Source organism: Plasmopara halstedii (assembly GCF_900000015.1).
Source record: "Plasmopara halstedii genome assembly, contig: Scaffold_110, whole genome shotgun sequence".
Lineage (NCBI taxonomy): Eukaryota > Oomycota > Peronosporomycetes > Peronosporales > Peronosporaceae > Plasmopara > Plasmopara halstedii.
In genome coordinates this window covers 978,114-1,004,095 of record NW_020187031.1, presented here as the reverse complement: position 1 = coordinate 1,004,095, position 25,982 = coordinate 978,114, and the positions used below count along the sequence as shown (strand labels likewise).

Below are 25,982 nucleotides of genomic sequence, written 5' to 3'. Positions count from 1 at the left end.
GGTGATAATTTACGTGCTGGGGTATTTTTTTTATTTTTTGAAAAGTTGGGATATTTTTAATATATGGCAAAAGTTGAGCATTTTTTTTATTCTCCCTTTTGAATAACATATTAGTCAGTTTCACCGGATTATCCTTGTCATATATATGTAGCAAACGCCAGCTAGAGGGATTAAAGCAATAAAAAACCACACCGATACGAGGGGTTTCACCCTGGTGAGTTTAAGGATAAGCTTGGAAACGTCCTTGCTAGTCAAAAGAATGCCTTAACGATCAGTATTGCTCTTGGATATGATCTGGTGAGCAAAACGGAGGATAGCTTCACACAATCGTGACATCCTAATTTTGCAAATTCTAACGTATTTGAGACCTGATACCATCAATAGCTAAGGCGATGATTTGTGAGAAGGTTACTTTTGGGTATCGATAGATGGAGCTGCCGGATAAGTTAAATTATCCTAGCTCTGGCTACAAACTAAAGGCAATTACTGGCTTTAACTCCTCATTTGCCGTCGTGATAATGCCCGTAGGAGCTAGCGAGGCCGTAATTATTGAAATTGTTCGTGATAACCACCATGTAATTATCTCTTTCACGACGAACGCCAGGAGCGTCTTCCACTGCGTGTCTTGGCACTTACCGGGCAAGAGTAAGGAAACCTTCTTAAGATTGTAAAAATAGTGTTTAAGCGCCACTGCTGCTATAAGGGGATTTCTATATGTAGGGTCTCTTCCGTCCAGCTAAAAGCCGACCGATCATTTACAGCTTAACGAACTTGTAGAATGCTTTCAAGTATCCATTAACGTCTACCCTACGGATACTAATGCTGAGAAGGTTGACTGCGTTCGACGCCCCGATAAAGTCACGATGCTCTGAACATTCTTTCGCACGATCATCATGCTCGATGCATCTAGAACATTGATATGCTCCAAAGGAAAAACTAGTTTTCTAAGCATATGATGGTGTTTGTAAGCTCAGATAAGCTACACGATCACAAAAAGAATTAGTGTGAGCGTGAAATATTGAAAGTTTCCCAACTGAGCCAAAACTTTATCACGGCGATGCAAAATAAGATTGTCGTATCAAGTACTGACCAACAAAATGCATTATGGTACTTCACAATGTTACTTCTGAACTTAAAATACGGTCTACAGTGCCTGTGATAATTCATGTTATGCGATTGTACAGTGTGTTAAATGGTCAAGTGTTCGGTGGGGATCGACAGCACGAATGGTACTGACACTTTTACTTTTTCTCAGTGTGAACATGATGTCGTTTCGATTGCTCAATACCTCGTCGAGGCTGATAGCTCGTGCTCCCTCCCATCTGGCTCATGCTTCCAACATGACACTGCCTACGTCCCTTGAGCGTCTGTTTGAAAACAATAAGAAATGGTGTGAGGGCAAAAAGCTACTCGACCCGGATTATTTCGACAAGACAGCGCAAGGCCAACATCCGCAATACTTGTGGATCGGCTGTTCTGACTCTCGTGTGCCTGCTGAGGAGATCACGGGTCTTGCACCCGGTGAAATGTTTGTTCATCGCAACGTGGCAAACCTTGTGGTGAGCAATGACATAAGCGCGCTTTCGGTTGTGCAGTACGCTGTAGAACACCTTAAGGTTAAGGACATCATTGTGTGTGGCCACTACGGTTGTGGCGGTGTCAATGCTGCTTTGGAAAATAAGCATCTAGGACTTTTAGACAACTGGTTGCGCAATATTCGTGACGGTCAGACGCAATCTGTTTGGTATGTTGAGTAAAGCTCGTGTTTTATTTGTTTTGTGTGCTTGCTATAGTCGTCCGGCTTCATAGTGATGAATTGGAGAGAATTGAAAACCACGAACAACGTTTGCGTCGTACGGTGGAGCTTAACACGATTGAGCAATGCATCAACGTGTTTAAGATTGGGCTAGTGCAACGCCATCAAGTCAAGTACGGCTTTCCACGCATTCACGGCCTTGTGTACGACCTTAAGAACGGCCAGCTGAATGAGATGGACATTGATTTCCAGTCGTACGTTCAAAAATATAAATCCATCTACAAGCTCCATTCCTTCCCGAAAGGAGATGCTCCATTGCGTCGATCCCAGCACCAGGGTAACATGATTCGATCATTAGTCGAAGGTCACGAAGAGGAGCCAGGCCGCGTGAGCACAAAATACGTGAAACGTGCTATGTCCAATGAACCGATTCTGTTCAGCGAAACGGAGATCAACAGTGCCATTGCCAGAGCACAGGAAGGTGAGACTGACAGCAAGACAGTCAACATTGAAAAGCTCGTGCGATACTTCGACCACTAAGAATCGATGTACCTGCTCTGTGTGGGCTATACTGCAAAGAAAATTATATGTCGCTGCATAAAAAGAATAGGCAGCATCAATATTACTTGAAAGCGCATTTGTTACTTAAATGCCGTTCGGCTAGTGCACATCAGTACCAAATGCCTTATATAGCACTGTGAAGCAAGCACCAATCTAGTAAACGTCGTTGAGGAGCTAATTGCATGAACATCCATTATTGTTGCCGCCGCTTTTAGCATTGTCCAACAACTTCTCGTGCCGTGATAAATTAAGTCAGACATATAGATTGCAGCCAGCATAACCAGCTTTCTCACCTTAGAGCCTGTGGGCCGATTGGATTCGCCAACCATTTCACGAATCGCGATCAATTCAGAAGCCATTGTCAAAAAAGCCTCCTCTACGTTTTGCGCATTTTTAGCACTTGTCTCTAGAAACGGAATCGACAAGCTGTCAGCAAAAGCCTTGGCCGTCTCATACAACACCGCCTTGTTGTCATTGATATCGCTTTTGTTGCCCACGAGAAGCTTGCATGTACCCTCGCTTGCATATCGGTTCACTTCACTTAGCCAGTCATTAACGTGATCGAACGATTCCTGCAAAAAGTTCCAAATCATCATATCATACATACTTCATTAGCATATCAGATCAATTTACCTGACTGGTGACATCGTAGACCATAATAATACCGTCAGCACCACGATAATACGCACTTGTAATAGTACGAAAGCGCTCTTGCCCAGCCGTATCCCACTGAAAAATAGCACACGAGGTCACAAATTATCAACCTGTTAAAAAGCTAGTCATCCTCACAATTTGTAGCTTAACGGTCTTGTTGTCAATCTTCACTGTGCGAAATCTCTGCAAATACCGATATTAGATCTGCTGGAGCCATCACTATCCCCGAATCACATACGAAATCTACTCCAATAGTGGTGATGTAGCTTTCTGTGAAAGCGTCATCCTTTTGCATACATAAATTACATCAATCAGTTATCGATTCGCAACATTATTTGTGCAGGTATCAAGGCCACTATATTGCGAGGACATGTACTTACCGCAAAGCGTAGCAAAAGGCAAGATTTACCGACGCCCGAGTCGCCAATCAGCACGAGCTTGAATAAATGGTCACTGCAGTATAAATATCGACCGCATCATCATGAGCATAAAGACCGCAGCGAGAAGGGCCAGAAGAAGCAAACGCACTAGTCTCGAGACATGATGCTTTCTCTGAAGTACAGCACGCTCTCGATGTAGCTGCTTTTTATGCTGTCAGGACTGTCGGCGAGTCTGCTCTCTCAACGAAGCGAGTTGTAAAGAAGACAAATGCCGTTTTGTTTATTGTAACTAACCTCTCTGAAAAAAGCACCAGCACAGTTTATCTATCAGCTTGAAGAGCTAAAGCTACTTGAAGGTAGTAACAAAAAATTGTGCCAGATATGGTGTGGCCCACGTGAAATATTGTTCTTTTTGCGTCAACAAAAAATGGAAGGCGGAGACTCGAACGCTGACATCGTGCCACCGCACAAAACGCGGCGTAGTGGTGGAGAGACCATCTACGACAAGTATCTCAACATAAAAAATAATGTGTTGCCCAAAGATGAAGACAATGCCGCACGAAATAAAATCATGGAAATTTCCAACTCAACGGGTAATGCTCATGATTCATGCGAAAATGATCTCAAGGGCTATATGATTTTACCTTAAACTTCTTGCAAGCTAATACAATGGTTTTTTTTTATGCGATATTGCAGATCAATTAGAGCTTGAGGCTGGAGAAGTGGTTAGTAACGAAGATATTGTAGTTGCATGTACCAATGGACCCTCAGGTAGCGGCTTGTCTGCTGCTGCTCATGCAGAGCCAGAATTAAACTCTCAGGAAAAATATGAGTCTCAGTTGGCATCGGCAGACACGCCGCAGCTCGAGGCGTCTTTACATTTTTCCCTTGTTGAAGATAACACCAAACTAACGGCTGTTGGCACTTCTTGTGCTTCTGCTGCTGTTCCTACTGTTGATGCTTCGACAATTGTTCCAACTACTGCTGATTTTCCTGCTACTCCTAATCCAACATCTCCTTCCACTTCTGCATCCCAACCTGCTCATGCTTCCGCGCTGTCAAATGTTTCGTTGCCACTGCATTCGTCTTCGAACGAGCAGTATGCAGCGATGCGAGTTCATAGACCTAAGAAGATTGCTAACAATGAGCATATTGTTCTGACGAAGGGTGGTCCAAGTGAACCACCGAGAGAGCGCAGCCGAAGTCGGGGTCGTGCTGGAATGCCTATGAACGAAGGATGCCAACCTGGGAATGATTCAAACGGTCCACCTTCGGGCCCACGAAGCCCACGCGGCGCCTTTTTTGGCAAACCTGGCAGTCCGTTCAAAAGTCAATTTAATGAAAGACTAGGTAGCCCTGTTCGGAACGGAATTGTGAGTCGATCGAGAAGCCCACTTCGCGACAATTCTAATGGTAAATTTGGCAACTCACCTCGTGGACGGTTGAGTGAAAGGCTTGGCAGCCCACCTCGTGATCAATTCAACGGAAGACCTGGTAGCCCACCTCGCGGTGGGTTTATTGGAGGGCCTGGTATTCCGCCTCGTGACGGATTAAATGGACGATCTGGTAGTCCACCGCGTAATAGCTTTAATCGAAGACCTGGTGGCCCACCACCCGATGGTCCGAATACAAGAATTGGCAGCCCGCCTCGTGGCGGCTTGAATGGACGACCTGGCAGTCCACCTCGTGAAAGCTTGATTAACCGGCCCGTAAGCCCACTTCGAAATAATTTTGCCAGTGGACATGGAAGCCCCCGACGTGATACATCAAACAACAACGGACCTCGTGGACGTTCTCCACCTCGCTTAAATTTTCGAGGCCATCCAATGAGCCCGAGACGACAAAAAGGATTTTTGGACGGTCCAGGACCTGGACAAGGTAGTCCCCGTAGTGGCATGGCCGGCAGCCGTGGTATGGGAGGCCCTCGTCGAAGTCGAAGTCCATTTCGAGTCCCCCCATACAGTCCTACACGCAGTGGCAACGGCAATGATTTTGCTCCAAGACCTACCGGTCACCCTGATTTTGCCGGCCCGCGGAGTCCTCCACGCGGACCTGGACCTAGAAGTCCCCCACGCGGACCATGTGGACCTGGACCTAGAAGTCCTCCACGCGGACCTGGACCTAGAAGTCCACCACGCGAATTTGGACCTAGAAGTCCATCACGCGGTGATTTTAACGGACAAGGTCCTAACAACCGACCTCCTTTTGCTCCGTTTGATGGCAGAGGTAGTGGCACATCGCCAATGGGACGTCCCTCTAGTCCGATGCGCGGCGGCGGCTTTCGGACCCACTTTGACAACCGAGGTCCGCCTGATTTCAGACCCTCGCCAAGACGAGATGGACCGCCAGGCATTCATCCTCCACGTAGTCAAAGCCGCAGTCCAAATCGACCACTTCCGCCAGGTGATATGATGCGCAAGAGAGACAGAAGCTGGGAGCGTGGCGGTCCTCCATTCGACACAATGAGGCGCCCATTTAATGGACCTGGACCTCTGCCCGATAGTCCTCGAATTATGGAGCCTCGTCCGATTGTCGTAAGTAAATGCTTGAGCAGCAGAATTTGTTAAGCATCACGAGATCCTTACGATCCGAACCTTGCTTGCTCATCACAGACTCCAAGCGAGTGGAACTTCGACTTGAAGAGAAGCGGGAAGTTCAAGTGCCGCTGTAGTGCTACTTCCCTTTCAGTTGGTCTGAACCGTCAACTGTATGTCACTTGTCGGCGATATTACGCGCAATTGGTATCCGGTCCGTCAAATCTCACGCTTTGTTTGTATTTGTGTAGGCCCATGTATCTAGATGTAGTGATGTTGCCTCACCTGAGCAAGTCGCCTGAGTTTTTACAGCTTGAACGCCCGAACGTTAGAAGAGTTGTGTACGAATTAAAGCCCGAGTCGATGGCAGATGCGAGCGGCTACCAAGAATTTGTTGACTATCTTATTCAGGGGCGAAGTGGCCACGCCCGCGCAGGAGGAGCCGCAGAAATGGATTCTCAAGGATTTAAGGTTTTTATTCTACCTCCGGGCCAAGCAGCACGGCAGCTTGGGTACAAGGGCGATCATATGGTTGCTGTTTTACGCTCTCGCTGATTGTGCTGAGTAAAACAACTAAAGCGTTTGAGTCATGCACATATTCCAAATTATCCATTGCAATTGAACATGAATTTGAGTGTCTACATTTGTACCTCTTAAGTAAATCACGTGGTCCACACGATCGGCGCCGTACATTTTAAACTGTCCAGGAGTTTCACTTGACTATGGCGCCGATGACCATGAGCGCCGACGCATGCCGCGTATGCGGTAAAGAGGACGATGAAGAGTTTTTAGTTCTTTGTGACGGGTGCGATCGTGCCTTTCACACCGCGTGTGTCCAAGGCTGCACATGTTGCAACACAAAACCGCGCAACAACTTTGCACGCAAGCCGGCGGTCCCGGAGGGTGACTGGTTTTGCAAGTTTTGTGCTGGTCGCATTCCTTCGCTGGGTGTGTAATGCCGTAATATCATGCTGGCCAATGGCTTCTAAATTGCCGAATGATAATCTGACAGTTTGCGGCTGTAAATGGCTTTATAGAGGAGGGAAAAACTCCAGTGTCCTCCGTATTTGTGTGGGGAGACAATGAGGACGGACAGGTACGTCTATGCAACTAGTGGCTGTACGTTTGCTATGAGAATAGTGCAGATTAATCGTTGGCTGTTCAGTTGGCACTACCGGAGAACGAAGCAAAGGTGATATGGAAGCCTACTAAGGTGCACGAGCTCGATGGCATTGGTGTCCTGTCTATTGCTTGCGGCGAGACGTGCACGTATGTACTTTGCAATGATGCCAACCTGTACTCCGTTGGAACAGGCCTCTCTGGTCAGCTGGGGCACCAGGATATTGTGCACGAGAAGCTTTCTCACTTTCGCATGGTAAAGATGGCTGTCACTATAATGCTAATGAGAAAAGCACCTAATGCATTGGCAACATCTTCATGTAGTTGGAATCAGTCACGGAAGAGAAGCGCTCTAAAGGTGAAGGACGGTACGGACAATTTTCTACTTGATCATTGCAATTGATGAAAGACATCATTTTCCTCAATGCTGCTGTAGATTCTCCCAAATTCATGCTGGATCCAATTTCGGTTTGGCAATAACGACTGAAGGTCATTGTTACTCGTGGGGTAATGGTGAGGTCGGACAGCTAGGCCACCAGGATAATAAAAATAAGAAAGTGCCCAAGAAGATTTCTGCTTTAAGAGAACTTGAAGTGCCAGTCGATCTGGGTATGCCTGCGATTGCTCCAATGAACATGTCTATACCTCGACTAACAGACATGCTCACGAAAACCTGTGTCATCAGCATGTTGTGGTGGTGATTTTGTTATCATGACAACAAAAGATGCTGGCGATAACGATCAATTCAATACCAAAAGACCAGGTGTGTTTATGAGCATGGGCTCCAATAGTCAAGGTCAACTTGGTGATGCGTCCAACAAGAATCAATGGGTTCCGCAGCTTCTTAACAATGATGCTTCAGATTTCACCAGCGTAAGACGAAGTTATATTTGGCAACATGCTATACATTTTCCTAATTTTGAATGTTGGTGATGTGTAAAGCCTGAAAATCGGGACATCGATGAGCCGACAGAATTCTTGCTTGGTCGTGACATCACATTATTATCTGCTGGCCGATCACATGCTGCCGCCATCGTTAGAGGGTACAAATTTTTGGTCATTTTGCTTTATAGCCTTCGTATCATCAATATTTTCTATATTTTTTTGCTCAGAACCAAAAGTCTTTGGACATGGGGATACGGCGATCGCGGTGAGTTTGTCGCATCCAATATGCTTCATTATCGTTTACACTGCTAAGTTAAATATTTAAACATTCGATACGGTAGGTCAAATCGGACACTCGAAACCATTACCGGTTGCAGGCCAGTCGAAGTTTTTCCGCTCGCAGTTCCGGGTTCCACGACCTCGTTTTGTCCAGGTGTGTACGCGTAGTTTGGCAACCCAGTCTAACGTCTAAGTGTGCTTGGTCCGTTTTAAGGCCTTTAAAAATGATACAGTCAAGCTCGTTGCTTGCGGTGCTCAGCATACTCTCGTGCTTTTGACCGACGGACGTTTATTTGCAATGGGTGATAACGAATTTGGTCAGCTTGGCGTGAAACGTGGTGATACCCCAGAAGATAATTGTGTGGAGATGCCAGTGCACATTTCCACATTTGGAGTCGAGAATAGCGTGAAACAAATTGGCTGTGGTGATGACTTTTCAGCGGCGCTCACAACCACAAATGATGTGTACACTTGGGGTCGTAATCAGCTTGGACAACTTGGCTTAGGCGAGTCACAAAAAACACCACTGGATGTTCCTACGAAAATTACTGGCCTTTCACCCATTAAACAACTTGCTGTCGGTATTAACCAGATCTTTGCCATTGAATTTACCAATGGTACGTATTATTGTTAACAGCTTATAATGGTCCACTTCATCAGATTCGACGTTAACTCTACTGATATTGTTTCAGCGAGCCTCCCGCCCCCGATCGTCCGCGCTGCCGTCGCTAAGCGGGGAAGAAGTCGTGGAGGAGACGCCAGTACAAAGAAAGCAAGAAAGTAAATGATAGAAAATTCGTTGCGGCAACTTATCTTCTTCATAAGTTGCATTTACTCGACAAAATACGAAGTGCGTTTCGTTTTATCCTCATTTAGATTCCCACAGCTCCAACTCCTTTTTATTGTCCCCTTGCCATGAACCCCTCGCAGCATCACTATGCTCCGTTCAATCCGCAGCAGCAGCTTCATGCGAGTGCAAGTGCTTATGCAAATCAAAACGGGGGTATGAGTGGCTTTCTCCATGCGTGGGTGCCTTCTTCGCCCCAAGAGAAGCAATACTACGATTTGCTCTTTACACACGTGGATAACCAGCACCGCAATGCCATAAGTGGGCAGCAAGCGGTAGCGTTTTTTGCGCGCTCACACTTAGATAGTTCTACCTTACGCGAGATCTGGAGCATTGCAGATGCCCAGCAAAGGAGCGAGCTGTCGCGAAATGAGTTTTACGTAGCCATGCGACTGATCAGCATGATTCAAAGAGGAGAACAGGTATCGGTGCAGAGGTTCAGTCAATTTGCAGCAATGTCGTACCCACTTGCAATGATGGATGGAATGCCACCTCCTTCGAGTATTCAACAACAGCCTATTCAATCACAGGAAAGTCACCCTATTGAACCGCTTTGTGGTTCTATGCAGCAGCAGCCCACGCCCACAGGACCATACGCTCTCTCGGCAGATGAAAAAAGCAAGTATGATAATATTTTTCAGCAATATGACACTGATCGCGACGGATTTATCATGGGAAGTGAAGCAGTGACGCTATTTCAAATGTCGGGTCTAGATCGAATTGTACGTCTCCTATCTTTGTTAAGAAAGTGTCATCCAAAATATGAACTTGACGATAACAAAATGAAAAAAGTAGGTGTTGCGAAATATCTGGTCGATGGCTGATATCACGCAAGATAGCAAATTAAGCGCTCAAGAGTTCTACGTGGCTATGCACTTGATTGTCTGCGTGAGCAAGCGCGGCTTGCCTATGCCGGCGACATTACCGCGCGAACTTAGTGAGACAGCGTTTAGTTCCGGTGGAACTTTTCAGAATATGACTCAATATGGCGTTCCTAGCTCTCAGCGACATAATGTAAGAATTCCGTCGCAACATGATGCACCGGTTCAAATGCAGCAAGGGAGTTTACCACCACCTCAGCCAGAGGGTATGTCTGCTTTTGATTCTTTTTCTATTGTTGAAGATACCCCGCTACCTGGTCTTGCCTCTTTCAAACCGCAAGCAAGCTCTTTAAATCCAGTTAGTGGTAATGCGCTGAACAATTATGCGGGAGGTTCTGGCGAAAAGTCGGCATCCACACCTTCAGGAGGGCTTCATAACATTTCGACACCTGAAGTGCCTGACACTATCAGTGGGAGAACCTGTATAAACCCAGCATTGACAGTGAAGTCAACGTCTAGTTTTACCGGAGTGGCGCCGCTGCCAACCCACCAGTATGCTAATCGGATCAATTCTCGCAATTTTGGTAGCAATGAGTCCATAAAAGTTTCTCATACTCCTGCCGCTGGAATCCAGCCATCCCAGCGGATGTATGCAGACTTTGATTGTGAACATTTTGGCAGCCCGTCAGTTAATAGTTCAGACAAAGTCTTTCTGGGTGATGAGGAAAACAAAAGGATGGTGGGCCAGCTTAATAAGTTGAATGATGAAGTGATTCAGGTTCTTGCTGGCGTGAAGCGCAAGCAAAAAACTATTGAGGGTATTTGTGAGAAGGTTCGGGATCTGGATGAGCTGCGTCACGAATTAGTTACTCTTGTAATGAAACGGGAAGATTTGCGTGTTTCAACGGCTTTTACGTCAGGGGCTGATGAAGATGTCGAGAAAGACAAAATGAAGCACGTCTTGATACACTCTTTGCAAAGTCTCGTAGAAAATCAGAAGCAGGTGATCCAGCAATTGCAGGTTGACATTTCTAGCTACGAAGGCGAGCTAGAAGAAGCAGTTCTAAGTGCAAAACTTCAGCAAAAATTGTCACTTGATTCACACCCTTCAATGATTGTTAATGGAGCGTTAACGTCTGATTCAGTGGGTGCTGCCGGGGGCGTGGTCAATGCCTATGCACCTGCCCCATTTGCTCTTGACGACTCCAAAGGTCTGCCATCTCCGATGGCAGCACCTTCTGCTCCATCCATATCGGCTTTTTCTTCGGTTGTAACCGACGGCAGTGGCTTTGATCCTTTGAGCAACATTGAGTCAGCTCCGCGATCGGCTACCAGTGCGATAGCAAAATCGACTGTCGAGAATTCATCTAGATTGCTGCTCTCGCCCACCCCGTCTCCGTTAGAAAATACTGCTGCAGACGATGGATTCCATGCATTCAGTGGCTTTGATCCCGCAGACGCCACGACATCACTAACAGCTAATGTTAGGGAAGGTCCTGCTAAATTGCCATTGACACTAGTTTCTGTTGATGCAAATGACAGTTCTGGATTTGACGCTTTTGGTATAGCTCCAGTTTCAGCTGAGACCCAAGTACGTCTCTCATCGCAAGGCAATATGTCTTTCGCACCAAGCGCTGAAGCAGACGAGTTTGGCTTTAGTGAGTTTGATGCGGCCCCATCTTCTTTCGATACTGGTAATTCTGAAAACTCTTCGATTAGGACAATGCCTTCGTCAGGTGTAGCGACAAGCTTGAAAGCGGATTCTTGTGCTTCTGCAAACATTGCTGCAAATTCTAGGGCATTTGAAAGCTCGCCCTTCTTGACTCCGTCTGCTATGGAAAATATGGATTTTGATGCGTTTGCGGCCGCTCCGAACTCTACCGACAATGTTGCTACTGAAGTGTTACTTTTGTCTTCAGCAGCTACAGATAGACCCAGTAGCGAGCTGAATACAGTAAACGATGCTGGTGCCGCTCTAAACGAAGCAGTGGCAACATTTGAGTCTTCAGAATCGGACGAAAATCTGCTGTTCTCCCCAACCTGTATACCCGCTGCTGCTTCAATAAGTAGTGCTCATGATGCATTCGGTGACTTAAGTGCGTCAAGAAAAAGTGCTGTGCCGGCAAATGCACCGGAAATAATGACAAAGTCGCCGTTCTCGCCCGTCGCCTCAGAAACTAATGATCACCATGAATTTGGTGAGTTTATCACGGTATCAACGTCAGCAAATAGATCCTCCTCATCCTTCGTGTCGGGTCAGTTTTCAGTTGACCCATCATTTTTGCCTGTGGTCAACAATGACTCTAGCTCTGAATTTGAAACGTTTGGAGATTTTGGTACTGTACCTGTCTCTACGTACAACACTGCAATACCAACGGCGGCTGAGACTAGTGACATTGGATCAGTCGATTTTGAAGCATCTGCAGATGCTAATACTGCTTCCGTCTCAACTGCAGATGTGCCCAAAATCTTACCGGCAGCCGATCCAAGCGACAGCTCGCTGCATCCGCCTACGGTGCTTGATGATTCTAAATTGGGCGATTATGATGATTTGAGCTCAGCCTCAATTAAGGCATCAGTAACGAAGCCAGCGAACGAAGTGTTGCCTGTGAATACCAAAGAAGAAATTAATTTCGGAGATTTCGGTGACTTCAACACTGCTTCAGCTCCCATGGATCAGAACAATTTTGAGGCTTTTGAAGACTTTACCTGCTGACTTTGGCAACTTTAATTAATATTATCTAAAGACACTTAATTTTTTTGACCAATTGTGGGATGCTCTTTTGAAGTCAAAGCGAAGCGTCGTTCCGCTCCAGATACGACGCCATGGTGAGCGCTTCAGAAGCGCTGCGCATCTCCGTCCGCGATGGAATCCTTGAAAGAAAAGTACGTTAAGCTTAACCATGTGTCTACTGACATATTGGTCAACTAAGACTGTTCGTGTCTTTATCTTGACACCAGCGACGTGCAGGCTACTGGACGAAGCGGCAATTCGTGCTCACGCCTACACATTTAATGTATTTTGAGTCGTTAGAAGCCAAAGAGCCGGCAAACTCTTTTGCGACCATGGAGATCGTTTCTATTCAAAAAAATTCTAATGACTCACAGCAGCGAGTTTTTACGCTCGTGCTGTATAGGAAGAAGAAAGAATACAGAGCTAAGAGCACAGAAGATCGAGATGCATGGATAGAAGCTTTAGATTCAGTATCAGGTATGAAGGGAACCGGATCTAGCTCTGTACCACTAAAGAAAAAAGAGACTTTGACTCTGGATGAGCGTATGACGACCGACGAGATGCAAAATGATAGCAAAGGAGATCAACAGAGTAGCAGCAGTATCCACGATATCAAAGACGTGGATCTTCGAGCTTTGAACGAGCAAATGAAGAAATATTTCTCACGGCAATTCCAGATTAGCAAATCCGTTTCGTCAAAAGATGTGGCTGCATTTGTTAAAAAATCGATGCCGTATCTATTGACTGCACAGATTCAGGAGATCGGACAAGCTCTCATCGACCTTAAGCTAATTATACCATTTAAATCGCACGTTTTCGACGTTGCGGACTCCGAAAGGTATAAATTTATGGAGGATGCAGTGATAAAGCAACCCAAGAACCTTTCAAACATGCAAGGGTCATCGATCGCAATTCTTATGGGCAATGATCGATTTAGCGCAAAGAAGTATGCAGAGGATTTTTTGCGAAAACATTCGCCGTTAAAGATTGACGCGCACTGCAATAAGCTCGTTGCTCAAAAAGTTTGCACTGATTTTGACTCAATTGGTGTGATGATCTTGAGCTCACATAGCTGCTTGTATGCTTTGACAGGATAGCACAATTGAAGATTTAAAGGAAAAAATTAGTGCAAATTACACCTCGTTCATCTGCGCAGCAGATGAAATCCAAAGTATGGAAAATAGTGTGTCTCAGCTCAAGACGCTGGTTCTGGAATGTCGAAGAAGCATGTCTACTCTCAAAGGGGTCACTTTGGATCCTCCGCCTGGTAAGTTATAGCGATCACGCCGGTTTGAGTCGGGTCTAATTTTTAATGTGAGTGCATAGAAATCAAAACACATTCAGACTTCGGGGCGCTAGACAAGAAAGCAGAAGCTTGGAAGCAGACTTTGGCGCTTGATGAGTTTATATACGATCTCGAGGTATATCTTAATGAAAGAAACTACGAGCAGTTCACAAAGCAAATGCTCAAGTACAAGCAAAATGAGACGCAAGGAATTGCGACTGCTCCGGATGCGCAACAAGAAAAGGTATTTGGTTGGCTGAATACGGCATTCTGGTGCAGTGTTGTTGAAGTCGCATATTTCATTATAGATTGACAGGCTTCGACAGTTACTGGTTACAAAATTGGTCGAAGAGTTTAATGCTTCGTTACAGACGTCAGAGCGCATGCACAAGAAAGAGAATCACCTGGAATTGTTAATTAAGCTAGGTAAAACGCAGCTAGCGACTAACATGTGCTTGCAACACTATTCCGTTCGAATTGCACTTCAACTACGACACGTGCCTTCTTATGGAAATGCTTTAAACTACGTTATCAATTTCGCAAGAACTTTCTTCACGTCACTCTTGGCGTGTTACGAAGATTTCGAGCAGAGGTTAGTGTTTTCTTCTGCCAGATTGACCGTGAGGCTATGTAGTTCTGATATCGATCGTCTTGTAGCTTTCGTGGACAGACTAGTTCTCACTTTACATCCTTAACTGTTTGGATTTCCGCACAGCTTGAGCATTTTGCGAGTGAAGTTACCTACCATATATTTCCGGATGATCCGGATGCGTCTCAGTTACGATGCACGGCTGCTTCAGATGGACCCTCTACATCAGCAAGCTGTGTGGCGATTGACATCTCCGAGTTTAAGAGTGTTGCAAAGTATGTATCAAGTGCGCTTCGATACGTTTTTTATGGTGCTCGACAATTAGAATTGGCAGGATTACCTACTGCTCACTATTTAGCCCCGTACTTAGCTCGAGGGCTCGTTTCTTTTTTCAGGAGCTATTGTGTCGCTATCAATAACACAGTACGAGAAGAGATCAAGCGCGAGCGATGGGAAATGACGTCACGGATGATTCGCGATCCTGAGAACAAAGCGGAGCGAGAAATCGTTTTGACACAGAGCGCACGATCTCTTTATACGCTCGTGCAGCAATTTCTTCGTGATGCACAGCGCGTGATGAATCCCTCTTGTGCTACTTCAAAGTAGGCATTGACAGATTCATTTCATGTGGAGATTAACATTTTGTTCATGTGACAGTCTTGCAGAGGTTCATCAAGTTGTAGTTTGGGAGACCAAGGAGCTGCTTGTACGATATTGTTTTGAAACACTCCAATTCTTAGAAACACCCAAATTTTCATCGTCGTTGCGACCTAAACAAATCATTGGTATTCTCACGAACATTGCCTATATCCAAGATGACTGTGCCGCTCGGTCCTCAAATATTCTACGAGAATTCCTACCTAAAATTGCTTTTCAAACTCGAGATTTTGAAAATCATGTGGGTCCATTGTTGCGCATTACAGGTCACACGTTCTAATTAATGTAATTTGTTGGCTCAGATCGCAACTCTGTGGGATAGATTAATCACGGTTGGAGTGAAGCGATATGCTCAAGCACAAATGAAAATGTCTTTATGCTGGCATGATCTAGAACTTTTTGATGAAGCTCTCCCGGACATTTCTGGCACTGTCATGTGCTCAATGTTTGCCCATGTGGTATCAAAAGAACTTGCGGACGTCTTCACAAACAACCAGCTAAACAAGGCCATTCGGAATAGTTGCGATACTGCCATAAAGAAAGTTGGTTTGAATGGCAATGACAGAGAAGAGCACGAGTCTTTTGTTGTCATGTCCTTATGTGCATTACTCTGCGAAATGCTTGATGACGAGCCATGGTGGCGTGACTTTGTTATGAAAGGAGGGGCATCACGGAGACGATTGGGCTACGGGGGCTTGAACAAGTTTCTAGCAGAAATCCATGCTCTTCAACGTATTGTGCCAACAGACAAGCGCGTAGTCGAGCTGACGGGAAAAGTTGATGCCAAAATGGTAGAACTTTATCAACAACTTTATCCTGAGCGGAAAGATGTGCGTGCACCAGCACAATGGACTCAAGCCTTTGCTAGCCAATGCATTGCTGCAGCAATCCCATCAACAGAGTAATATTAAGTTAAAGTATGAGGTCTAGCCTGACAACAAATCGCCACAAGCGGATTGAAGATTAAAGAAGTTAAGCGGCTTCTGCTAAATTGTTGCTTTCAACCTAACAGCCTACGCAGTCGTATCATTGCCTGCGAAGTAGGATACAAGCGAGCTGATTTCCACAAGCATACTTTCAGGGTTCTTCGACTGTTCCTGTATAGCGTTAATAGCTGAGTCCACTTCTTCCTCTGTAAAAAGTTCAACTTCTTTTTTAAGCATGCGAGAGATGTAGCGAATGCTAACTTTGCCTGAATCTTCTTCATGATCTTCCACCAGGTTCAAGATCATGTTGCGCTGAAATTCCGGTTTAGTAACTGGAATTTTCCCATCTCGAAAACTGTGGAGAGTGAATACACCCATATGCTTAGCAATAAAGCCGTGATAATCAACTTCAAGCTCCTTCAAAATCCCCGAGCGAATGTCATACACCATGCCGTGAATACGTGGACTACCGTAGAGACCCATTCGTCGCTGCACCATATTGATCTTGAAGATGTTTAGACATTGCTCTTGGATATTTATCTCAACAAGACGACGCTCACGCTCCTCATCATTAGTATATTGGCTGAGTTCGTCTTTGTGTGTGCGACATACGTCTCGAATATTACGCAGCCAATTGTCAAGCAGTCCTATCTGAGCATTTTTCAAAGCTGCCGTAATACCGCCACAGCCATAGTGACCGCACACTATAATGTCCTTTACCTTCAGCTTTTCAACAGAGAATTGAACTACAGAAAGCGTGTTGATGTCGTTGCTTACCACGAGGTTGGCAACATTACGATGCACAAACATTTCTCCAGGATTCAGGCCAGTAATCTCCTCAGCAGGGACCCGCGAGTCAGAGCATCCAATCCACAAATATCGTGGTGCCTGAGCTTTTGCCGTTCGCTCAAAAAATTGAGGGTCTTTTTGAAGTACCTGATCCCGCCACTTTTTGTTGTTATCTAACAAGTGCTGAATTGAGCTTAAGTCATGATCCTTGCAGCAAGCGCTGTGGCCATGTCCTGAAACTCCACCAGCATTTACCATAGTAGTCAAGGGTGTTGATTGAGGCAGAAGAGTCACAGGAAGTAAAAATTCGTATGAGCCCTTTGTCGTTGCAGACTGAGCAAATACCTTACCAAACTCATCCCAAACATCAGTGCGATGGTGGGGTGCGTCAATGCATTAATAAATTTTATCCGTTTCGAGCAAGTAAAAAAAAACTTGATAAAATTCTTGGGAATGCAAATGCTCAATTTATTTTTTATGACAATTCTCTACTCGACGTGTTTCGGTGTCATGGGAGCAAAGTACGCAATGAGATGTTTAATGTTTATGAAACAATTATTAGGATCATCCAATTGCCCATTGATGCTTGCGATGGCTTCGTCCACTTCTTCAGGTGAGAACAAATCTGCCTCGCGCTTGAGCATGCGAGCCATATACCGAGTCCGAACCATACCAGGTTCATTTTCTAGACCATCTGCAAGATCAAGGATTGCGTTACGACGTCGGTGAGCCAAGCCCATGGTAGGTTCACCGTCTGGAAATGCATGGAGACTATCCACACCAACGAGCTTAGCAAAGTATCCGCAATAGTCAACTTCGAGCTCTTTCAGTGCACCAGTCTTGACATCGTACACAAGGCCATGGATACTCGGCTGGTCCTTACGTCCGAGGCGATGTTGCACCACATTCATTTTGAATATGTTCAAGCACTGCTGCATGACATTGAGCTCGACTGTGCGACGGTAACGCGCTTCCTCCGTTGGCAAAGCATCAAGCTCTGCCTTATGCTCACGGTGGACGTCACGTACAGTTTGGAGCCAAGTATCTAAGATTCCAATGTGCTTGTTCTCCATTGCAGCCTTCACACCACCGCAGCAATAGTGCCCACATACAATAATATCCTTCACATTAAGCGACTCGACTGCGTACTGCACAACGGAGAGCACGTTCACGTCGTTTGTCACAACGAGGTTGGCTACATTACGATGGCAAAACATCTCGCCTGGATCCAATCCCGTGATTTCTTCAGCAGGGACACGTGAGTCCGAGCACCCAATCCATAAATATGGAGGGTGTTGGCCCTCTGCAGTACGATCAAAGAGCGAGGAATCACGTTGCATTAACTCCTCGCGCCATTTTTTGTTGTTATCAAGTAAATGCTGGATCGACTTTGACGAGTGAAAACAATTCTTTTGTAACGTGGTACTTTCGTCTGAATGTGTCATGACTGCAGCGGTGTTCATTGACTCCGGCGAAGCTGTGAACTCGACGTCACTTAGTGAAAATGAATTGGTACGTGGACAACAATGCGGCATGGGCTAATTTTTATAATACTATAAATAAAAGACGACACAACCCTGTTTGACCAGAAGTTTGGGGCAAATCAAGCGTGCGAGTTACAATATGCGCCGACAGCTCTGGCTCGATCGCAGCTCTTGCACTTATTGTAGATATGCTGGACATAAGGAATCTTGTAGCCGATCTTTCTGGGTACGATTGATTGTCTGTCTCATATCGACCCCAACAACATAAAACATATGACCATCTGTAGATTCATATTACTTACTTGTTCGTGCGAATAGAATACGTGCGGTGTGTGAATTAAGTAAATGTACAGAAACACGGAAGATTGTGGTCTCGTAACACGGGAGATTGTGGTCTCGTAACACGGGAGATTGTGGTCTCGTAACACTGAATCGACAACGTACCAAGCCCATCAGGTTACCCCGCCAGCGTTGCGCAGCTCGTTACTTGTACGCGTGGAAAAGTAGCATTGTCATCATAATGACTTCGTAAACAGGGGATGAAATAAACTTTTAATCAGGAGCAGATTGAAAGAGCGCCGTGAGCTTCTTTGCTGCTGTATGTAGTCTTTGTGGTGCAGCGGGTTGCCGCGTACCTGCACAGAGAAAGCTTTAGCTATAAGATTTTGAATCAATCAACGCATATCGGTCATCCCTAAGGTGCCGCACCTAGAGCTTATTAGGAGCGCTGTATTCGTAATACAGCTAGCTTGATATTACGTAATACAGGATGAACCGTGACACCCAGAAAAAAGCAACATACAAATCCGAGTAAAACAAAACGGCTGGACAATATACGATCACATGACCCTAGAAGCATGGATAGATGTCCCGGATCGCAGTTCCAAAAGCAGGTCTCAAAAATGCAAGGCAATTTTATTCGCATTATAGCGCGCACAAGCTTGACCTGCAGCCAGAATCATGAGCTGGTTGCCTACGCGAAGGTAAGCCCATATCTCCGTAACCAGGATCTCACTTTGTGGGTATTATCCGACTTCGGCAAGACAATTGGTTGTTCGACGGCCACCCGCGTCGTCGCAGCCCACTAAACGTCCCTGCCCTTTGTACACACCGCCCGTCGCACCTACCGATTAAATGACTCGTAAAAAAGCGAGACACCAGCGCCAGCCCCGATTCCCAGACATGAAGCTGCTCTTGCTGGAGTTTGTGCAGCTGCACCAAGCCTCCGCAGCTCTAAGCAATTTTGTTCGCTTGGAGAAGGCAAATGATCTTCTTCATTTGCAAAACGTCTCGTACTCTCGGGTGTAAAAGTCAAGAGGCGCTAAAGTATTCGTTTGCGCACTGCACAAGGCAAAATCCGGGTCGGTGGAAATCGCCACAGTCGAAATCAAGCGCTGCGAACAGCAGGCTTCGATTGAAGAGTATGAGTTGCAGGATGTCGTCCTCTCGCGACTAGCAAGATCCGTGGGACAAAGCCTTTCGAGACATGGGGTGACGGCATCGCTGTGCGTAACAAATATGATTGTTTCTGATCAAAAGCGGCTGTAAACTAAACAACTGCAACGTGAACTTGACAATAACATACCTCGTTGTAAATACTCCTTGTCGTGAATCACCGCTCTGAGCTGGTGACACGTACACACAATTGTGAGCCATGGCCTGCATTTACGTGGGACTCCATTTACATCTGCTGGTAGTAAAGTCATCCTTTTAAAAAGGCAAAAGCGTTACATGCGCTTCAGAATGGCTGATCTCGAATTGGATAAGCCAGAATTGGGTCAGGTTCGAGGATTTCCTTACAGTCCTGATGGCCGTTTCTTCTGCCGTGTCCAAACAACATTTTGTGTTCTTTGAGACGAGATAATTGATAGGCTGTTTGGACATAATTTGCTCATCACCTGTGCAAGTAGTTGGTCAGGCTAAGCCAACTCCGTAAGTCTCTTTGGAACAGAGGAATCGGGCAATTTACGATAGCCGTTATCTTGTGGAATCAATTTTAAGCCGTACTATACACTGAACCGTCAGCACAAAAGCTACATTCCCCGCTGTACTGGCAAGCAATTTATATAAGTGCATTCACTCAAACTCTGCTCGCGTTTGTTTATTGTGGTTCTCCACATCCTATTTTCCGTTATTTCACGAAAATGGACGGGTGTATTGCTAGAATAGGTTTGTCTTTAGCCACGATGAAGCCTCAACAGCTACGTCGCCGAAGCATTGAATGTCGCTGGTGTGCGTTCGACAGTTCTCATGGCATCAACAACCTCTCTGAGAAAATCCTGCTTTGTGCACTCAACGCGATACGAGGGATGTCGCTGTCCTTTGTAAGAAATTGAGGATACCCATCAACCATGCCAAGGCTTATGAATGATGTGCTTTGACACTTTCATTGAAGATCCATGGGCAGATGAATGGACATTCCCTTTTATAATTGGAAATGTTTGCGCCATGCCCAGTCATAATTTCAAGTTGCTCGATGCAGTGCCTTACAAAGTGCAACCGATAATGCTGTTCTGAATAACATCAATCTTGGGTTTTGGCGGCTGCGCCGGAGGGGTGGCTATCTTTTGACCTATAGCATGGACAATTCTTATTTGCCGCTATCCTTTTTGATACAGAAAGATGGCGCCAAGCTGAGAAAATCACTTTCTTTCTCCAACCCGCTTTGTAATCCGCAAAGGAAAAATGCACAACGACGTCACACTGCTCTCTGAAAGGGCCTATAATAAATACCTTCGACAATAATGACGTTTACTTGACACAATTCTTGATCCGCGTGGTAGGATTCTTGTCATCAATTCAAATGGTGATAATGATCTATAGCGTCTTTGAGGTTAGCCAACACACGCTTCACACTAAATTCGATGCATTTGTTCTCAAAAACGGTCTCTAGAACGGCCAGTGATGACATCAGCTCCTCCTGCGGTTTCAACTGCATTTTAATGACTGTACCGTCTTGAATTTCTTTGCAATCAGCCCTAAGTGTTCTATTTGATTCAGTAAGAGCTTCTGCCAGAGGTATTAAAGAAAGTTCTTACAGCCCGAATCCTGCAAAATACAATTTAACTGCCGGAGAAATCGAAACCCCCATCAACTCCATTCATGAGTTTATAGTCTTTCTCGCCACTTATTCGTTAATTTTAATTGCTCTGTAGGTTGTGAGCGTCATACAAAAATCCATCCCTATTAATGACACGCGCTCGACGTTTTTTGTCTTTAGGTCGATCCCTACTATTCATAGAACTCAAATTAAGTTCTTAAACGAGACAGCGTGCCACGCTGACTTGATCCTCAAATTGACTTGAAGGTACAACAGAATCTTCGACACTTTCACAAGTGTCACCGTCGCAAGATACACGGATATAATATCCTTATTGGGATGTTATATCCGTGCATCATCTGACGCCTCTACGAATTGACAACTTTTTAACAGCTGCGCGTTGTCTAAAATTTCACGATACCCCTAAATTTATCAGGGCTTTCCACTGCTTCACAAAGTCTGCAACGCATATGATAACTGCTAACACTTCTGTGTTGTGGACCCCCCATCGACTTGAAATGTTTATAAATTGAGAGCTCGGAGCCATTGGCTTTGACCTTCACGAGCTACAGTAAAAATTGATTCTTTTTCCATTTGGCAACCCTGTCCCACTCGGATTCGGCATTTTCTGCGAGGGGTTGTCAAACAACTCTGCGCGGTAGCCCGGTCGTTCTTCATTTCGCCAAGTGAGAAATCGGCACGCAAGGCGCATACTTAAGTTATCCTACAGAGGCAGCGTCTATGAATACTACAGATTGACATGGATCCAAGACTCCTCTATGTTCTCTATCCCTGCTCTAGGCATAGCTGAGGTCTATCGCTTTTGACGCTCTCATAAGCTTCCAACATCTGTACCCCATCCCGCCCGCGCAGCACGTGGAACATGTTGATGCAGCACTTATTTCTTCGTCGAAAGAGGGAGGGTGGAAGCGAAAGGTCTTGGTGCGAATAACATCTTGTCGAAGACCCTACATAATAATAGTAACCCACTGCCGTAGGAAAAGAACCATAGGCGATAAGAGCCCATAACACATCGGCATAGTCCATAGTCATAGCGGTAATGGATATCACAGTTCTTGTCACTGTGATGACAGATTGTCTTCATCTACCACTGTGGGAGTGCACTACAAGGCTGCTTGTTTACACGTCAGTCTGCTCTTCACTTGGTTCCTGACTCCCTTGACGGCTAGACAAGAAGTTACAGCGCTTCCAATGCGTCTAGTCAGGCGGTGCAATCCTCGAGACCTATGTTGCTTTAATCCCCCGATGTCTGGAATTCTCTCCACATAAGTAAGTATCCAATCTTGCGCACGGCCTCCTAGCTTAAGTACCGCGAGAGTAATGCATTGATGGTTTGGCAGGATCATGTCTGATTTCATAACCACTCAACTTTCCTGCATTCAAAAAGAGAAATAATCTGTATCACTGCCGTCAAAAGGCTGGACGCTCCTAATATGCGGCATAAGGTAGGTGATATCCATTTTTACAACGACGAGTGGCTAGAAGTATTTCGCCTGTGCACTCTGGCAAATGATTTCAGGCGAGCGATTACCTCACCTGACCATTGAATGTCAATTTTCTGGTCCCCTTTTGACCGACAGTATACATAAGCTTACCAAGCTTGCTTAGATCTCCCTTAACAGGTGAAGTATAGCTCGTATTTCGTCCTCCAGAGATCACAGCCTTCGCAAAACTTTGCATAAGCCTAAAGACAGGTGAGTCGGCGTGTTTTCCTCGCTGAGGTACGTTGTCCGTGAACTTTTACCAGGATACATCTTTTGTGGATGATACTTATTTAATTACTAGCTGCTGATTCAAGCACATACGGTGCCTATGCAAAGTGATGATTTGTTAGGTGAGAAAGGGCTCAAAGCAAGATCTACTCACGCTCGTTTCACTCTATCTATAGCGAAAAGACACTCGCAAACGAGAGTCAATCTTCCGCACTTGCGCAGCGAGTGAATTCGGACAGCTTATAAGCCATTATCGTGCGTGTTCGAAAAAATTTCGCGTGATTCGAGGAAGGTTTGACGTGACGATTGCGCTTGCAGTGAATCAAGTAGGAGACAGTACACTTGATGTAATTTTAAATAGGATTAGCTCACGGAGTATCGGTATTTATGGAAACCATGAAGTTTAGTTAAGGAGGGGTAGGCAACCCAAAAAAGAAAGACAATGAAAAAAATCATGCTTCAACTGCTCTTACTACTCTATCTTTTCAGTCGCCGGCAGCAGCGAGAACAGTGAGTCCAAAATAGCATATATCTTACAACAGTACAACAGTAGGACGTTGAAGGCGTGATCGTTGTATCTGACGTTGAGCTTTGCTCCATCCTCCATGGAGTATGCATTCAGTTCAGGGATAATCAGCCATTTATTACTGGATCATCGCGCGTTCAGAAATCTTCTTCAGGTCTTCAAACAATCATATACTGACTTTACCTCAAATTTCAAACTTTGAATATATTACTTCTCAATCTGGAGCGCGGCAAGGTCGGCGGATACTTTTGGATGCTGCTACATGCTTAGCTCTTAAGTTAGCAAAGAGATGACCTCGAGACTTCACGATGGTATTGGGTACGCTTTTTGGTGTGTCTACATTGAAATGGTCACTGCTTCTTGGGCTCAAACGACGTATTTTGGTTTTGTCATGACGTCCCATCAAGACGCGCAAGTAGACTGGGAAATTGAGCAGTTCTAAGCCGCCCATTTTCCAAGTATTCGATGCTCCCAACCGTTTAGACCGTCTCAGACAGGATGCAGATATAACTTAGGCAGCGAGGCGACGCCGTTATACAGAATATGCTTGGCAATGATTGGACACATGATCATTACTTTGGAAATGTTATTGTTTATTTGCGTAGCGGAGTCATATCGATGACAGCTATCAACGCCTGAGGCAACGCAGGATTTACAAATTGAAGAATTTGGTAATGTCTATTTCAACCTCTCTGTACCCTACGAGGGGCTTAGAGCTCGTGTGATCGTACATTTGGCTTTCTCTCGACTAGACTACCCAATGATTATTAAGCCATCTCGGTATTTGCCAATCACACCTGGTGGCGAGGAAGTTCCTAGGGCTCAGCAAGCTACATCAGTACGACAAAATGCAGATTGGGCAATGTGAGATTTTCAAGTGCATGTTCCTAGGACTAAAGAGCGACTTGTGTGTGTTAACGGTGAAGAAGTCATTCTACAAATAATATAATTCCTTTCAGGCTTGTTGGTTTCAATCAAATTCTAACAACGCATATGCCGCGCTTAAGCCTTAAAGCAAATTATCTTGCTATGAAATAATTTATAATGAACTTCTCACACAGCCAGTCTTTAATTTTTGAGCCGAAGGCATTGCAATCACCATTATCATCTGCTTACGCTCTTCTCTCCGACGTAATCTGTTTTCCTTGCACTCTTCTTCGTGTCGTGATTTTTCGTCTTCTCGACAGTTTCGCTCCTCATTATGTTCATCTTTACGCTTAATCATCTTGCCTTCTTGTTTTCGGCGTTCCAATGCGTGCTCTTCTTGTTGCAGCAAAATTTGAATTTTCATAACTCTCAAAATCGCATCTACATTGGCAGCTGCCTTCCCACTCTTACGAAAAAGTGGGTGTGGCCTCGTTGTCGATCCAATCCTTTCTGTGTTTGAATGGGAAGGAGGTCCCTGCAGTTGAGCTTTGTCAAAATAAACTGCGGTCTCAGCAAAATGCTCCTCTTGAAGTCCAGGAAATGTATGATCGCCGGAGCAATATTCTTGATGCTATTATCGCTTGCTTCCTCAAAGAGACTAAATTTCTGGTCAGGAGATTTACCCACTTTAGTACGATCAGTCAATTTATACCAAATGCGTTTGCCCTTTTCACATCTGATGTGCAGCGGGGCTGCCGTAGCTTAGCGCCTGAAGAAGCTTAATTTAGGTCACGGACCTTTCGTTCTTTACAAGAACCAAGGACTAGTGCAGCGGATCGCAATCTGCTAACTCCAGGAGTAATTATTGCCTTACCCAAGGCCAATTAGCTCTTTCGTTTAATATCCAGAACTGATTTTTATTTATTCTTATCTGCGGCAAAGCCGCCTAATTTTAAATGTTTAGATTTTCCTCAAGATAAATAGTAGAATCTAAATACATGCATAAATACTGGCTAATTAGCCCCGTACCGTAATCTTGTTTGGGTGTGGTCACACCATGCACATCTCGTGTGACACACACCCCTGTTACCAGGGTACGCGTAACCCCATTACATGATGGCACAAGAGGCTACATGACTTTCGCTTTAATGTTCAGCTGTTCGTCCAAGACCAGGATGTCTTAATTCGTGCTCACGAAAGGCAGCGTCCGATTCTGTGGTACACAGAGGGAGACTAGCATCGAGCAGATGAAAAAGCGAGTGCACCTTTTGCTGTGTGAAGCCACTTCCTCGACTGGCTTTGCTAGACGACGCCAAACCTAAGCGCCTCCTCTTAGTCGACGGCTGGGCATTCGCCTCAGGTGTAACAGGGGCAAGAGGTCGAACGATAGGCAAGCTACATCATTCATAGTTTTGGACAAAATCGCGAACAGATTCTGTAATCGTGGTTTTTGTGCATACAAAAATTTGGACACAATCCGTCGGACCGATTTAAGAATTGTGTAGCCTGTACGCAA

At 45.3% G+C, this 25,982-nt stretch overlaps 8 protein-coding genes across 8 annotated transcripts; 5 read left to right on the top strand and 3 right to left on the bottom strand.

Annotated features, from left to right (window-relative positions):
- Nucleotides 1-1,340: 1,340 nt before the first annotated feature.
- On the top strand, nt 1,341-2,296 carry PHALS_00214 (carbonic anhydrase; the record flags this gene model as incomplete). Its single annotated transcript, XM_024729170.1, has 2 exons — nt 1,341-1,725; nt 1,794-2,296. 2 exons carry the CDS (start codon nt 1,341-1,343, stop codon nt 2,294-2,296), a joined length of 888 nt encoding a protein of 295 aa, XP_024572256.1.
- Nucleotides 2,297-2,339: 43 nt separating this feature from the next.
- On the bottom strand, nt 2,340-3,513 carry PHALS_00213 (gtp-binding protein variant; the record flags this gene model as incomplete). The annotated part of the gene is made up of 9 exons (XM_024729159.1): nt 2,340-2,349; nt 2,434-2,440; nt 2,506-2,545; nt 2,611-2,889; nt 2,951-3,046; nt 3,107-3,154; nt 3,210-3,257; nt 3,352-3,424; nt 3,500-3,513. 9 exons carry the CDS (start codon nt 3,511-3,513, stop codon nt 2,340-2,342), a joined length of 615 nt encoding a protein of 204 aa, XP_024572255.1.
- Nucleotides 3,514-3,778: 265 nt separating this feature from the next.
- On the top strand, nt 3,779-6,440 carry PHALS_00212 (uncharacterized protein; the record flags this gene model as incomplete). The annotated part of the gene is made up of 4 exons (XM_024729148.1): nt 3,779-3,944; nt 4,048-5,885; nt 5,964-6,058; nt 6,137-6,440. 4 exons carry the CDS (start codon nt 3,779-3,781, stop codon nt 6,438-6,440), a joined length of 2,403 nt encoding a protein of 800 aa, XP_024572254.1.
- A 167-nt stretch (nt 6,441-6,607) lies between these two features.
- On the top strand, nt 6,608-12,552 carry PHALS_00211 (transcription factor; the record flags this gene model as incomplete). Its single annotated transcript, XM_024729137.1, has 16 exons — nt 6,608-6,833; nt 6,923-6,981; nt 7,051-7,260; nt 7,329-7,372; nt 7,441-7,613; nt 7,690-7,877; nt 7,947-8,047; nt 8,117-8,154; nt 8,231-8,322; nt 8,383-8,785; nt 8,861-8,929; nt 8,994-9,018; nt 9,099-9,171; nt 9,261-9,737; nt 9,811-12,034; nt 12,104-12,552. 16 exons carry the CDS (start codon nt 6,608-6,610, stop codon nt 12,550-12,552), a joined length of 4,851 nt encoding a protein of 1,616 aa, XP_024572253.1.
- Nucleotides 12,553-12,662: 110 nt separating this feature from the next.
- On the top strand, nt 12,663-16,006 carry PHALS_00210 (hypothetical protein L917_03791; the record flags this gene model as incomplete). The annotated part of the gene is made up of 8 exons (XM_024729125.1): nt 12,663-12,722; nt 12,798-13,592; nt 13,663-13,837; nt 13,897-14,099; nt 14,164-14,447; nt 14,513-15,046; nt 15,102-15,342; nt 15,404-16,006. The coding sequence occupies 8 exons, from the start codon at nt 12,663-12,665 to the stop codon at nt 16,004-16,006; spliced, it is 2,895 nt and encodes a 964-aa protein (XP_024572252.1).
- Nucleotides 16,007-16,114: 108 nt separating this feature from the next.
- On the bottom strand, nt 16,115-17,074 carry PHALS_00209 (carbonic anhydrase; the record flags this gene model as incomplete). The annotated part of the gene is made up of 1 exon (XM_024729114.1): nt 16,115-17,074. One exon carries the CDS (start codon nt 17,072-17,074, stop codon nt 16,115-16,117), a length of 960 nt encoding a protein of 319 aa, XP_024572251.1.
- A 230-nt stretch (nt 17,075-17,304) lies between these two features.
- PHALS_00208 (carbonic anhydrase) lies at nt 17,305-18,279 on the bottom strand (the record flags this gene model as incomplete). The annotated part of the gene is made up of 1 exon (XM_024729103.1): nt 17,305-18,279. The coding sequence occupies one exon, from the start codon at nt 18,277-18,279 to the stop codon at nt 17,305-17,307; it is 975 nt and encodes a 324-aa protein (XP_024572250.1).
- Nucleotides 18,280-23,173: 4,894 nt separating this feature from the next.
- On the top strand, nt 23,174-23,480 carry PHALS_00207 (uncharacterized protein; the record flags this gene model as incomplete). Its single annotated transcript, XM_024729092.1, has 2 exons — nt 23,174-23,195; nt 23,296-23,480. 2 exons carry the CDS (start codon nt 23,174-23,176, stop codon nt 23,478-23,480), a joined length of 207 nt encoding a protein of 68 aa, XP_024572249.1.
- Between the last annotated feature and the right edge of the window lie 2,502 nt (nt 23,481-25,982).